Source organism: Ruditapes philippinarum, unplaced genomic scaffold (assembly GCF_026571515.1).
Source record: "Ruditapes philippinarum isolate M1 unplaced genomic scaffold, ASM2657151v2 ctg6467_1_1_1_1, whole genome shotgun sequence".
In the NCBI taxonomy this organism is placed as follows: domain Eukaryota; kingdom Metazoa; phylum Mollusca; class Bivalvia; order Venerida; family Veneridae; genus Ruditapes; species Ruditapes philippinarum.
In genome coordinates this window covers 19,795-34,307 of record NW_026860875.1, presented here as the reverse complement: position 1 = coordinate 34,307, position 14,513 = coordinate 19,795, and the positions used below count along the sequence as shown (strand labels likewise).

At 34.0% G+C, this 14,513-nt stretch overlaps 1 protein-coding gene across 1 annotated transcript in view; it reads left to right on the top strand.

The window, feature by feature from the left end:
- The window catches only part of LOC132713671 (von Willebrand factor D and EGF domain-containing protein-like), a 31,516-nt gene that overhangs the window by 3,125 nt on the left and 13,878 nt on the right, over positions 1–14,513 (top strand). The window contains exons 2-4 of the mRNA XM_060696321.1: positions 9,932–10,144; positions 10,289–10,456; positions 14,150–14,182. Coding sequence (XP_060552304.1) covers positions 9,932–10,144; positions 10,289–10,456; positions 14,150–14,182 — 414 coding nt within the window. The remainder of the gene's footprint in view (positions 1–9,931; positions 10,145–10,288; positions 10,457–14,149; positions 14,183–14,513) is intronic.

The window sequence follows — 14,513 nt, the reverse complement described above, 5'->3', positions numbered from 1 at the left end:
AAGAAAAACACACGCAAAAAAACGATTAATCTTTTATGTATTGTGATTGTTCTCTGTAAATGCTATTTTGCTTTGTCACAAATATTCAGTTTATATACCTTATGCTTGTATCGTGGTGCATTGAGAGAAGTAAAGAATTTGGAATCGATATAATACAATAGCGGAAGATAACAGACGTCACGTAAATAAATGAAAACATGCGCGGACATTAAGTGTGACTTTCTCCCGTCTAAGTAACAAACAGCCCAAATTCATTTTAACACTATAAAGTCAGATCTGCATTTAAATAACATGATGAACAGAATTTATTTAACAGAATTTCTACGGTAAAAATGTGTCTTTAATAAATGCTGAAACTGAAAGCAGATTAATTGATAACAAGTTCAGGTAGCAAATAAAGGTATCTGAACAATACGATGGTAAAGGAAGCTCTTTTGCTTAACCGCTTTAAAATTGTCTCAATTTATGCTCAGTTGTAGTTCTGGCTTCCTCAATTTTATAAGCCGCCTTTTAAACATGTTTTCTTTCGTCTGATGCGCCATTTTTAAAGTTTTGGATCGGTCCCAATATGAAACCTAACCAGAATCAGACACGTTGGTGAAACCTTGTTTAAATTTGCAAATATTCTTTTCCTAAATAATTATGGCGCATTATCCAATAAAATTGTCATTTCAACATTGTTTTAGACTATTTAAATTATTAAATTATTGATAATGTGAGTAAAATTGCATATCATACTGCGAAACATCATTTTAAACGGCTTAGGAGTTGGGCGATACTTCGCAAGACGTAATTCGCGGCAACCGGTTAGAGTACTAACATGCTTTATAATAAGAACATCTTTGTTGAAATGACATTATTTCAATACTCGATATTTCATTTGTATTTACTTTTTAGTTCGACTTTTTTGTTTTCATGTCGGCGTTGCAGTTGGCTTTGCTGTCCGCAAACTTGTAACTTTTAAAGTTCTTGTTGTATTGTCTTAATACTTGGCCATAACAACCCTTGGGGCAAGTCCTTTTAATAGATTAGACTAACCTTGACCTTTTTCCTTTTATCCAGAAATGACCTTGACATTCAAGGTCAAATGTCTAAATCTTGATTGTCAATTGCTATAAGTGACTATAACTTTGATAGTATTGAATGGATTGTCTCCAGATTTGAGCATAATAATCTTTTAGGGTAGACCTCTAAGCTCTAAGTAAACCAGACAGATCTTGACTTCATCCATAAATAACCTTGACCTTCAATTTCAATTGTCTAAATTTTGCTTGTTTTTTTTTTTTTTTGCTATCTGTGGCTATAACTTTGTTATTTATTAACTTATATATGACCTTTACCTCGAAGGTCAAATTATTTTATTTTCACTGATTATGGCTATAATTGGCTGTATTTTTATAATTAATCAATGGATTTTTTTCATACTTTTTGAGAAGACATTCTTAAAGTTTAAACTGACCTTGACCTTAACCATTACTGTCATGGTCAAAGTATTGAATTTGGGCTAAGTTGTCATAATTTTGTTATTTATGTAGGGATTCGATTCATATGTAGACAACACAACACTTGTGGCAAAATAGAGATGTGGAATATTTAGATATGGCATTGTCTTTTAAATGACCTTGACCGTCAAAGCATAGAATTTTAATTATGTTTTCTTGACTTTGTCCTTAATTTATGGAAATGATTCATAATTGAACAAAAAGACAAGTCTGGCTAGACTAAAAAAGGAATAAAAATGTTTTCCTTTAACTTTTTTAAAAGATTTATTAAACTGTTTATTTGTTTTGCATTTAGTAAAAGTATAAGCGTCGAGCGTTGACCACCACCTCTCCCTCGACTGTAACTATTGTTAATTTTACAATACTGGAATTAAAATAGAAGAATACAAGAAAGCAAATAGCCTTTTTATAATTAAAAAAATTGTAAAACAAAAGCACATGACATTGATTTCGTAACTGTCCCCGTATATTTAAATGAACCCGAGGGCAACCTCGTACTCACGTAGTCACGTGATCAAACATTTTAGCGAAAATGCTTATGTTTTGTATGTGCACGAGTAAAAATGATACATGTATTTGACATTTATGAAAACCAAAACTTTCAAAATAGTGGAAGAATACACATCCAAACTCAGTATATATCTTATGAACGGATATTGAAATAACCAGTCTGTATTATTATATCTTTCAATATATACAATGATAGATAGATAACATTATCATCTTGACTTTATATAAGAGTATGAGGTCACACTGACAAGCTTGTTCCGAACAAATTTATCAAAAATGTTATTTTCACAAAATTGATCGTAACTCCGTCAGGAATGACAGCCGACGACAAACAACCTAACATTCTTTGTAGAGGGCAACGTTTCCATGGCATGCATGTTAAAGTATTTCCGAACATGCTAAAAAGAACATAGCAATATTACCAAAGGTACTAATACAAACATTCTTGAATTTGAAAATCTCGCTGGGGCTGATTTCAACAATAAATACCCCCAAACAAAAACCTGTAACTCACGAACCGTGACAAACCGGTTTTGTTATACAATGTTCGTAAGAACAATAGTTCTCAACTACTGTCTTTCTACAAAGCCATAGAAATAACAACTATGTTGAGCGTTGGGGAGAAATGCTTATAGAAAATACAAAGTAAAGTGGGAGAAAAGTTTTATATTCAAATAGAATGTATATAGAACTACTATTATTCAAAAATAATCTGACAATCGTTTTTATAGCCGTCCTTGACTATATCGGTCTTCCATCGACCGTGCCTATAACATCAGACATAGCTGACGCGTTTGCCACATTTGCAGCACCACTAATTTATCAAGATCTAACTCGGTCTGACGAGCTGAAATTTTTTAACAAGACGGTCCCGAGCGCGTGTGTAGCTCAACCTTTTGTCCTTTTTACTAAACTTGAAATGATTTTTGAACGAAAACAAGACCCAAATTAATATTTGTCCGAATCTAAAGATATATTAGCGTGCGTTACGTAACGTTGTAAAATAGAATTAGGACAGACTTGTGTAGTACCTTTGGCTTTAAAAATTTCAGATCCATTTTATTAAACATCGGTTGTACTTTGTCTAACATTAACCAATAAGTGATCTCCTTTAAAATGGATATTATTATTATGTAAATTACTAACTTCGTTTATGCGCATAAACCCTGAGTATTATAAAATAGTCATTGCTAAGTATAGTAAATCAATTATGTCAACAGAAGTTTCATAAAATGAACACGTAGACTGAATAATTTCTTTAAGAATGTCTTTCCTATTCACTTGTTTGGAACATATACGCTTTGGAGCTCTTAGTTTTTGTTTAACAATGTTATTTTCTGTCGGATCAGAATAGTTTTTCAAAGAATGAACACATTTAATCCTTCAAAAACAGATAAAATTATATTATTAGATTTTTCTTGATCTATAAGAAATGTTAAGTATAAAGCAACAGATATTGGTTGTGTCAGACCATGAGTAACACAGTACTTTTCAAAATACTGAAAAGAAAAACGATATTTCTTTACGATGTTATCTGTCCTTGATTGCATCAAATAACTGGCCATTTTGTACGTGATGCCTACATGAGATAGTGAAAGTATTCCTGCCGCATCCATTTTCCTATTTAAAGTTTCTCTTAAACCAAAACCTGTCAAAACCATAACTATATAAATTGTTTTAAGGTAAGCATTTTAAAGCTAGCATGTTAAACGATAAGAAACCTTTACCTAAATAAACATTATTTCCGACACCGTTTGTTGCAAATCTTAATAATATAAAAGTTTTAATTTTTCTATCAGCTTTGTTAAACATCGGCCAAAATGGTACACTTTTCGGGATAATAAGCGCACATTTCGCTTTTTCGGAGTACATCTTTCTTATACAATCTGGCACAAGCCATAGTGGAGGAACTTTATATTTTATATACCAATTTATATCATGACCCAAATACTGAGTAAAAGCACCTACTGCCTCTGTTCGAGGAACCCACCATCTAGATTTAAACCTTAAACATTGGTTACTGAAATGCGATGCAATATGTCTATCGAATGCGTACCCCACACCCCTTCTATATGTTTTCTTTAAATATTGTGTTATTATTTTCCAATCGTCTGAATCAAAGCATCTACTTAGATAATCGATTATTTCGTCTTCCTCTCTAGGATTCAATTCAGGACATACAACGATGTTATTTTCTTCGCAAAAAGAGTTCAAATCTAATGTAATAAAACTGCACATGAGGTTAACGACAACAGTTCAGCCAAATTGATATATCCAAATACACCTTTAGATGTGAATTTCATAAAACACTACCATATATTTTGATGAAGTTGTGTATTGCCTCTGCTTCCCGCAAGGTGGCGCTACGCTGTTTATTAATTTAAGACCAAGAATCGATTACCTGATAATCTGATCCTATGCTATAGGATGCTGCATAATTGCTATGTTTGGAGCAATAACAATTTTACTCTGCGGAAAATTTGTAACTGCCCCTCCATGTTACCAACTTCCAGGGGTAATTCTAAGTGTCAATTTTCGGTTTCACTTATGAAATTTTCATTGATATTGTTATATTTAAGAATTGTTCCACTCTTTGGACTTGCTGTACTCCTTAGGCTTGCTGCATTACTAGACTTGCTGTGCTCCTTCGACTTGATGCACTCCTTTGAATTCATTTTGTTTGATGCATTGTATCACTATATTTTATAACTTCAGCGTTATGTTCTTCCTTCCCTCCTATATTGCAACTTCAGTGTATCCTTACATTTCAGTTTCAGATCACTCGATAATTGTGAATTTGTAAAGTTCATCTGCTTGATGATTGTATCCTTTCATATGAACACTTCAGATCCATATGCTTGTTTCATTGATGCCTCTTTTAGAAAATCATACTCGCGAGACTATGGAATTCACGTTTCCTTCTATCTTGACTTTGTTGCATATGGATAGTCTCCACCTCGGCTGTCTGTATATTGTAAACATCATTAATTAGATTGCAAAGATTCTTCTCTGATATTCCTCTATTTACACTTATGTCTCTCATTTGTGAAGTTACGATGTCAAGGAGACTTTTATAATCTTCCTCTCCATCTGAATAGTTTTCAACATCTTCTATCATCGCAACACTTGCCGTAACCTTTTCTTAACGCTCATTTTCGGCTTCTTTTGATGTAGAACGTCTTCAACTTGTCACCAATTTGATCCTGTTATCAAATTTATTAATCACTTTGACAAGATCCTTTAAATCCTTTAAACTAGAACTCCGCGAGTCGGATGTGTCGCCTTGTGAACAATTATTATATAGTTTAGGAGAAATGGCCAGGACAAAAATGAAATATGAAAATTAACAAAGGGCAATAACTCAAAAAATAAGAAGTGCAGAGCAGCAGTTTCTATGCACTGCCCTTTTTATCAATAAGATCTATCATCCTATGAAGTTTCAAGTCTATAGCTTTTATAATTTATGAGAAATGGCCTGGACAAAATTAAAGTATATGAATTAATAACGGGTAATAACTCAAAAATAAGAAGTGCAGAGTACTGGTTCTTGTACATTTCACTTTTTCTTAATGAGATCTATCAGCCTATGAAGTTTAAAGACCATAGCTTTCATACTTTAGGAGAAATGGCCTGGACAAAAAAATATGAAAATACAGCAACACAAAAGGGAGAAAATCCTGTACTCGCCTGTGGTACTTCTCAATATGCGAATAATACGGCCGGTATGTATCTATCCAAGTCATTCGGTCTTTCCTAGGACATCTTCTGTAGCATGTTTTTTAGCACTCCATTCATCTGCCCGCAGAAGCCGTTTGACTTTTGGTTGTATGTTGTTGTGAAGAGTTGCATCATAGATATGAGCCGACATATCTCTTTCAATTAGCTGTAAATTGAAAACCTCTGTCACTTACAACTTTTGATAGAAAGCCTACTCTCGAATATATTTCAAGCAGTGCTTCTGCAATTCTCCCAGTATCTATTCTTGATAATGGCAGGGCTTCAGGGTAACATGTGGCGTAATCTACAACTGTCAAGATATATCTATAGCCCCTCTCCGACATCGGTATAATCGGTCCTATCAAGTCAATTGCTACACGATGAAAAGGTTCCTCAATCACCGACATGTTTCTTAGGGGATCATTCTTCACTCCCCCTTTTGGGGTGGTCTTCTGGCACACATTACACAATCTGCAAAAACGTCCAACATATCCCGTTATTCCTGGCGAATGAGAACTTGTCAGAATTCTGTCTTCTAGGATGACATATTTCCACCAACAATGGATTCAGGGGCAAGTTCCATCACTCTCTTCCTAAAATCCGAAGGAACGATACTCTTCTTGAAGTCATCACAATTTTGCTGAAAGTAGGCTCTAAAAAGCACACCATTTTCTACTACGTATTTCAATTTGGCCCCTCCTTTGGTTTTCACAGTTTCTGTCTTCTCTGCTAAGTCCCAAGCCTTTTTCAATGAGCAATCATCTTTCTGGTATTATTTCAATTTCTCTATGTCAACTTCAGTTTCGCAGGAAGGTTTTGGAACGGTCAAAGTAATTGTTGAACGGTTTGCTCTCTCACGCTGTTCTCTCGTCATGACTGCTGCAACAGGTGATGATTCTTCTGTCTCCTTCCATTCAGGATCAGGCCTATCAAGTACTCCGGCAACGTTATCGATCACTAAGTCGCATATCAATGACTTCAGCACCATTGCCTCTAACTCCCAAACATAGTACGGCATATCTACCCATATTTTCGCCAAGGTACGACTTTAGCATTTTCATCAAGTGTAATCATGACAATTTCTTTACCCTTGAGTTGTGAGTTGTTTTGGGCTTTCTTAAGGGATTCCTTTTTGTCTATATTTGTTCTTCTTTTACATACTTCTTCTTCGGAGCCGCTAACTCCCATCCAGTTTCTCTAAACATTTTAACTGACAAAACTCTTCTTTAATTTTAGGTTTCTTTCTTCTTTCACTAAATTAATGGTACAAGCTCCCGCGAGGATTGGCACAGTTTCTCTACTCACAATTTTCCATCTTCAGTCTTCTTCTATAAAGCATTAAGGTCTGCTACGCCCGCTACCTTGTGGTCACTTCTTACATCTTCTGACATTGTTTGCCTACTTTTTTGCAATATGCCCCATCTTATTGCAAATAAAGCACACCTTCGGTGCCTGGCTTCTATTGCAAAATTGCCTGCCTTATTACAAATAAAACATGTCTTGGAGACGTACCCCATGCAACATCCTACGGGGTTTATGTTTCTCAGTTAATTAGATTCGCTAGAGCTTGTAACAACGTAAAGGATTTCAACGAGCGGAATATTTTTATTACCAGCAAGCTTCTAAAACAGGGCTACCGCTATCATAAATTACGGAAATATTTTACTAAATTTTACAATCGTAACTTTGATTTAATTTCTAAATTTAATAGTGATTTAAAAACTCTTCTGCGACAAGGGATTAGCCAGCCTGGTTTTTATGGCGATGTGGTTTACAAACTTCGTAAGATTTTGGGTCATGGTAATTTTTCTGCTGTTTTTACTAAAATCATTAAACGTTTTATTAAAAGAGGTTATGACCCTACTATTTTAAGACATACTGCATGTTTAGTGTTCAACCCTTTTACAGTTGGACACTACGCTTTCCTCTTTTGATTGCATCTGACGGACCAAGTGGGAGACTCTATGATGGATAGTTCGTAAAGCCCTTTGGGACTGAATTGTCTTAATGTTCGTCTTCTGCCTTGCTTCGTCGGGCCCTTGTAGGTGATTTTCTTGTTGCTCTGTCTTCCTTTAGGACATTGAGTACTTTTGTTATGGTCATTGGGTTTACTTTTATATGTTTCTACATGATCATTTTAGTGTTTTACTTATTTAACCTTTTGTAACCATGACAACTGCTAGAATTTCACTTGGCGGGGATTCATTTTATTTACACTGTCTCGTTTATAGGAACATGGTGGGGCTAAGAGCGAGGTTGGTGCACCATTAACCGGTTTAAACTCCCAGCAGTCATTATAATGCTGCTGACCGTTCCAAGGCGGCGCCCCACTGTGTTCCTCAGATGTATGTCTATGTTGTTTCATACTGTTTTGGTGACACTTTTGCTTGTGTCCCTTGTTGTTTTCTCGTCTACGGTAAGTATCTTCCCCATTGCCTCTAGTTTTTATTTCTTTGATTAACGCCCCCCCCCCCTTCCCCGGTCTCCTGTCCCCTTCCCCTTTGTGGGCCTATTATTATTTTCTTTGAATTCCTAATCAGTTACAAATTATTTATCATTTATTGATTAACGTGTCGTTGCCCTGTCCTTTTTATGTTTGGGGTCCACCTGGGCTCCTTGCCATTGGTTCTTGTTGCTGGGTCATATGGGGGTTGCGTTCATTGAACGCCGCCTTTCCTTGTTGATCTTGTTTTTCATAATTGATTGGCGAATGTCTATTCTCTGTAGGTTTGCCTGATGTCTGTATGAGGTATAAATATTTTGCCTAGCTGCCCTTGATTTAGAATAATTGTACCTCTGGCAAAAATCGGAAGGCGCCCCTTTATGCGCTTCTATGTACTGCTCTGCAATCTTCTATTGAGGCCGGCCCTCTTTCTTTCAGAAAGACGGTCAGATCAATGGGTAAACAAATAGAGTTGAAAAACGATCATCATAAGAAACATATGAACATGTACCGCCATAACAAACATGTTGGTAACATATTCACAGCTATCAAGTTAAATATGTTAAAAGCATAATTTTATGACGAGATGTTAAGCTTTTCTATTCTCTAGTCACCAATAAACATAGACATACCATATCATGAATACATGTAATACAAATCTTAAAGTTTATTAATGTAATTTACAAAAGAGTTCAGTGAACGATAAGTACATTGTAGGTATATTTGAAATATATACATATACTGGTTCAACCCAACTTGTAATTGAATACATCGTCAGTGTTTAATGGCGTTACAATATTACGCTTATGTCACAAAAGGGCAACGCCATTATTAGCTGATCGAGGTCTGGATAAATAATTATTTTTCACACAAAGCATGGAAATTATAGTCTTTCTCAATACTATCTAGAACGTGGACATTATCAGGTAACAGCCAATGTTCAGATAATCCACAAAAGTCAATTTGTCTTTGCTTAAGCATATCTGCGAGATATTAAACCTGTAATATACCATGTCATAATGTTTTAATTTATAATGTAGTCTGTAAAGAATTGTTATTCAATTATAACACTGATTTGCAAGAATGACTAGTGGCTAAGTAAGCCTGATTAGTCAATATAAAAAGTCAATACTCCAAACGGGTTTCTATCAGTAAAATGATGAGGAGCCTGGAAAGATCATATCTCGTCAGATATCCGCTGTTTGAGATGACAGAGTGAAGCATATTCCTTTTAACCGATCTGCGGAAACCTACCAAGGAAAAGTGCTGTATGTTTATGAATAGAAAGCTTGAAACCGTCATTGCTAGGTGTTACATGCATATAACCTTCGAACTTCTCTTAAGCATCGGTATTTGTTTCTCCGGTCGATTTGATTATAATAGCATGTAATTTAACTTTAAAATGTCAAATAAATAAGAGGGTCTTTAATAAGAAAATAAAGCAGCTTTCTGTGTCAGACTCCCGGTAAAAAGATTACTGTGCTAGCTGTGTACTGTGTTTAAAATTTGTTTTCTAAGTAAGTAAGAAAATAAACAAATCAATCACATTTATAATAAAAGATTTCTAATTTGCCTTCAATAACATTCTCTTGCATAAATGTAACTGAAATAAAATACGGAGAATACATGACAATGATTTTCTCATCCGCGATCATGGATGTACACACCACTAGCCACACTATTTAATAGACAGTATGTGCGCTTTAGAAGGTCGCGTAACAATATATTAAGAATCGGTATTCAATATTTTCATTTCCAGGAAACACACATCAGCATATTGTTGACCCATGTACTAGCAGCGAAACTCGTGAACTCCCTTTTTTAAGACAACGTGTTGTTGGTTATGAACTTGCAGATGGAGAAAAACCTATATGTGATCATTATTTCTACAAAGGATGGTACAAGATGTATGACAATGTTATAGCATCAACGGATGGAAAATGTGGCAGTGATATAAACTGGTACCGCAAGGGTAAGATAATTACGTATGAAATATTATATAAGTAAATTAATTGTGTTTAATCAATTTTGTAAAATCATTGATTCGCACATGGAATGCTGGCCGTGTTTTAAATATGTAAGGTTCCTAGTAAACTATATCCTAAATGATTTTTAGATGCTCTTCCGGAAAAAATTGGAAAAGAGAGCAATATGAATTATTGTCTTAATATTGGCAACGGAGAATGTGGCCTGGAAGAAACAGGAAAAGTGATGAAATGTTCCGACGAAAAATATGTCTTCAAACTTTTGCCGCTTCCGGGGTGTTCTCAGGCGTATTGTATAGGTGAGTTACTTACTGATGTCAGAATTTAATTGCTTATTCCTTGTCTGAAATTCAAGTCCGACATTTCCTCTTTTAACAAACAGAAGAAAGAAGAGAAAACGAAGATGTTTTTTTATTATTATAGATACTTGCGATACATGCATATAGTATAAACAAATATAAAACAAATCCAGAACAAACAAATCGCCCGGCCCCATGGACAAATAAGTGATTATTTATAGAAAAACGTCATGCATATAAACATAGAAAATCAAGTGGATTTTACGTCAAAAGAATAAGTATATGAATGGTTTAATTTGAAAAATTTAAAACATGACGCCTGCCTAAACTTATCATTATAGTGTATACAGTTCGATTTTAGAATTGTGATAATAAGCTTTCGATCAGTGACTAAGGAAATCATATAATTACACTTGTGTATTCTATAAATGATATTCCGTCAATGTAAATAAGCTTTCACTAAGTATTTTCAATCTTTCAAGAATGATTTGAGAACAAGAAATTTCAACGACAGCAGCCATATTAAAAGTTACTATAAACGTTGATTACATCATTTTGCACTCCTTTTGTCGCCATTTATGGATAGCAAGGCGGCCAAAAATGCAAAATGATTTTACCCCTTAGAATATCCTAAATTTTGTTATTTTATATTAAAAGATATTTATTTATACACTATTTTAAAATGTACAGCATAAAAAAGGAATGCTAACACGTCACATGACTTCAGATATAACGACAAAAAACTAAATGACGTCAGGTAAACAACACCTCAATGCGCTCAATGTAGTTTAAAATATTTCTATCAAATGTCTTTTTAATTTTAAATTACTTTTTTTTAATGCTGTTACCAATTACGTGTCATAAACACCAAAAGATAAGATGTGTATATACGTGCAAATAAATATCTACTTCCATTTTTTTACATATGAAATTTGTTACAAAAAATTATTTTATTTAATGTTCACAACATGTGTAAAGACAACCATATGGATTTTCTATTATTAAGACAAGAAAGTGTATAAGAATCTACCTTTCAATCGTTTGGAAAAAAACTTAGTATGTCTACATTGCAAATGCTTATATATGTATAGGTATGTACGAAAAAAGCATATCCTGATGAAGAAAAAAATCTCCCTTTTCAATTAAATAAAGATAACTCATTCTTGCATAGCAGGCTGGCGTTTCCGTGAGTTTTACTCATGCCGGAAATTCCATCTGGAATTTGAGTGCCAGATGAGTTGCGTACCATACAACAAGTCATTTCCGGGCATTTTATAAATGAACTGCGTTAAAATGACGTCATTTTAGAATAGAACTATGTGCTCAGGATAACGACATATCACCGTTGTTATTAAAGATCCTGTCACACAATTTTTTATGGTATTAAATCATAAACATGATGCTCAAATAAAATTTATCAATATTGTAGGTTCCAAAAAGCATTATTTATAAAGATATTACCGAATTTAACATTTCATGTAAATAAAGGGAGGTAATAACAAAAATCTATAAAGTTTAAGTCAAACTTTACAAGAAATGAATGCATATATTTTAATGATAACTTATAATATGCACAAATATTTGCAGTACATACTTTACATATCCTTCGATAGTTGAAAATTGTTGTATTTGCATAATTATGTACATATATATAATTTCACTTAGTGTGGTTAACCTTATTAAACTTTGAACACACATACAGGTTTACCACTTTGATCACAACATACAGGATCTTTAAAGTTGTAAACTCAAACGCTATTGTCAGAAAATAGTTAGAGATGAAATGACATAAAATTTTATTTTCCATGAACAAATATCTTATTGAGGTAAACCATTGTAGATAAGAAATAATATGGCAGAATATGCAAGAAAAATTATCTGACTTTTGATCGGAATACCGGTCCCACGGGAACCAGCACATTGGGACGAGGTTCCCTCGGGACGCATCCGCAACATATGATAGATAATATTATTCCTTAAAAACGTCCAAAGCGGCAAAGATGAATGCCTTGCAGGCTTAGCTTGATTGAGTATGTTAATTCAAATACAGTATCTTGTGAAAAGTATATTTGATAAAATAGTGAGCATTATTTCACAAAAGAATCATGACATGACAAACACTTAGACCAGTAGCGGATTCAGGCCCGGGCTTCAGGACTGCACCCCCCCCCCACAACCAGTTAGGCCCAAAGATATGTTTACCAGCTTGGCTAGAATATAGTTTTGTCAGTTTCAAACTTTATTGGCTGTAGTGTACTCCCTTATCAAAACATTTATTGCTGTCATCCAGTTGTTAATCTCCTGCCTGGGGCTTGGCAGAGATCTTTATCTATCAACATGCTTGAATCACTTCAATGTTTAAACTGTTTAAACTGCATAATTGATTGTATTACTAGTTTTACTAAGATTTTTATCAAGATGAAATGATTGGTCATTTGCTTTTAATAACTTTTAATGGCAGTTACATGTTTAAATAAAATTTAAATTGTACTGACCTCTTGAGTCATAATCTCTAATGGATTCATTGCAGGAAAAAAATTCTTATCGAATATAAGTGTTTGAAAAAAAAATGTACAATAGAAAAGCAGTATTTTAAGAACAATTTATTTACGAACATTGTCTATTATTCAGATGAATAAATTGATCTAGTGTTTGAAATTAATTTTATCAACGGTCGCGCATACATTGGTAAGTGTGCTGTTATTTTGTAAATGCTTACTACTAAACACCAGGGGAATGCTATTTGAAAGACCCTGCAAACACTTACCTATACAAAATACAACGTGAAATTAAATCATCCTAAAGGTACCATATTAAACAGCACTAGAAAGTCAAGGAAATAACACTTTTTTCAACCTCATATTTCAAAAAATTTCTTAGTCTATGGGAGGGGACACCCCTCCCAGCCCCGCTTCCCCCAAATCACATACATTTTTCTTAATTCCAGTATTAATATTCCTCTAAATATTTACAAAAACAGTAGTATACACATATATTAGAAAAAGTACATTGCCACTCATAAGATGAGCTATAAAACACACCAATTGCAATTTTTGTCACATGAACAAGATGCTGGCCCAATTTTTAAACATGCACAATTTTCTCCTGTTGCATTTTTATTTCTTTTGTTTATGTCAAAATCTTCCACCCCTATGTCGGCTCCCCCCCCCAGAAAACCCTGTTCTGTATCCGCCCCTGTAGACATGGATAGCATTTTCCATGATTCGTCACAAATCCCCTTGGATGTGCCACGAATCGTTAAAACTGAATTCATGAAATCTTTAGATCGTAAGATGCATTGGTATTTGCATATGCTAAATCCCGTGTTGTTCGAAAAAAATAGTTACAACCTTCATTTCTTCTCAGCTGGCTTCTTAATTACAACCAAACAAAAAATATGTTCTCAGTCGCCGGCGCTAATGGAAGTGTGCTGAAAATCCATAAATGACCCTGAAAATGTATGATTAAATTTTTAAAAACATAATTTGTTAATGAGATGATATATTTTTCTGGAGAAAATATTAGGCTGAATATGCACACATTATATTAACTTGATGCAATACACAATGATACCCGGTATGGGTGGGTTATATGGAAATAGATTTCTTGTCTTCTTTGGAGCTTAGATATTTGCCATCTTTTTGCAATTTGATCTTATCTGTATCTGAAAATCTCAATTTCAATATTTTTCAGAGAAATTGAACAACACAAATGGAACCACAACAGGTGATATTTCAAGATTCACTTTCATTTTAGAAGTATTTCATTAAATTTAATAGCTATTTTTTTCGAATGATTTTTAATATGTCATTATAAGAGAGTTGTTTCAAAGAATCGTGGAATTTTATCATGTAAATATGAACAGTCACTCAATTAAACATAGTAATTGTGTACATATTCGAAACAAACACCGGGTTTAACAAAGAAATGCTTTCAATGTCAGTATTCCAAGTATGCATTACGGTTACCTCCCTTGATATTTTGTTACAATTATGCCTGGTAATAAATGAAAAGGCGTCAAAAGTGTGTTTGATATTTACTTAATTTGCTTATTATT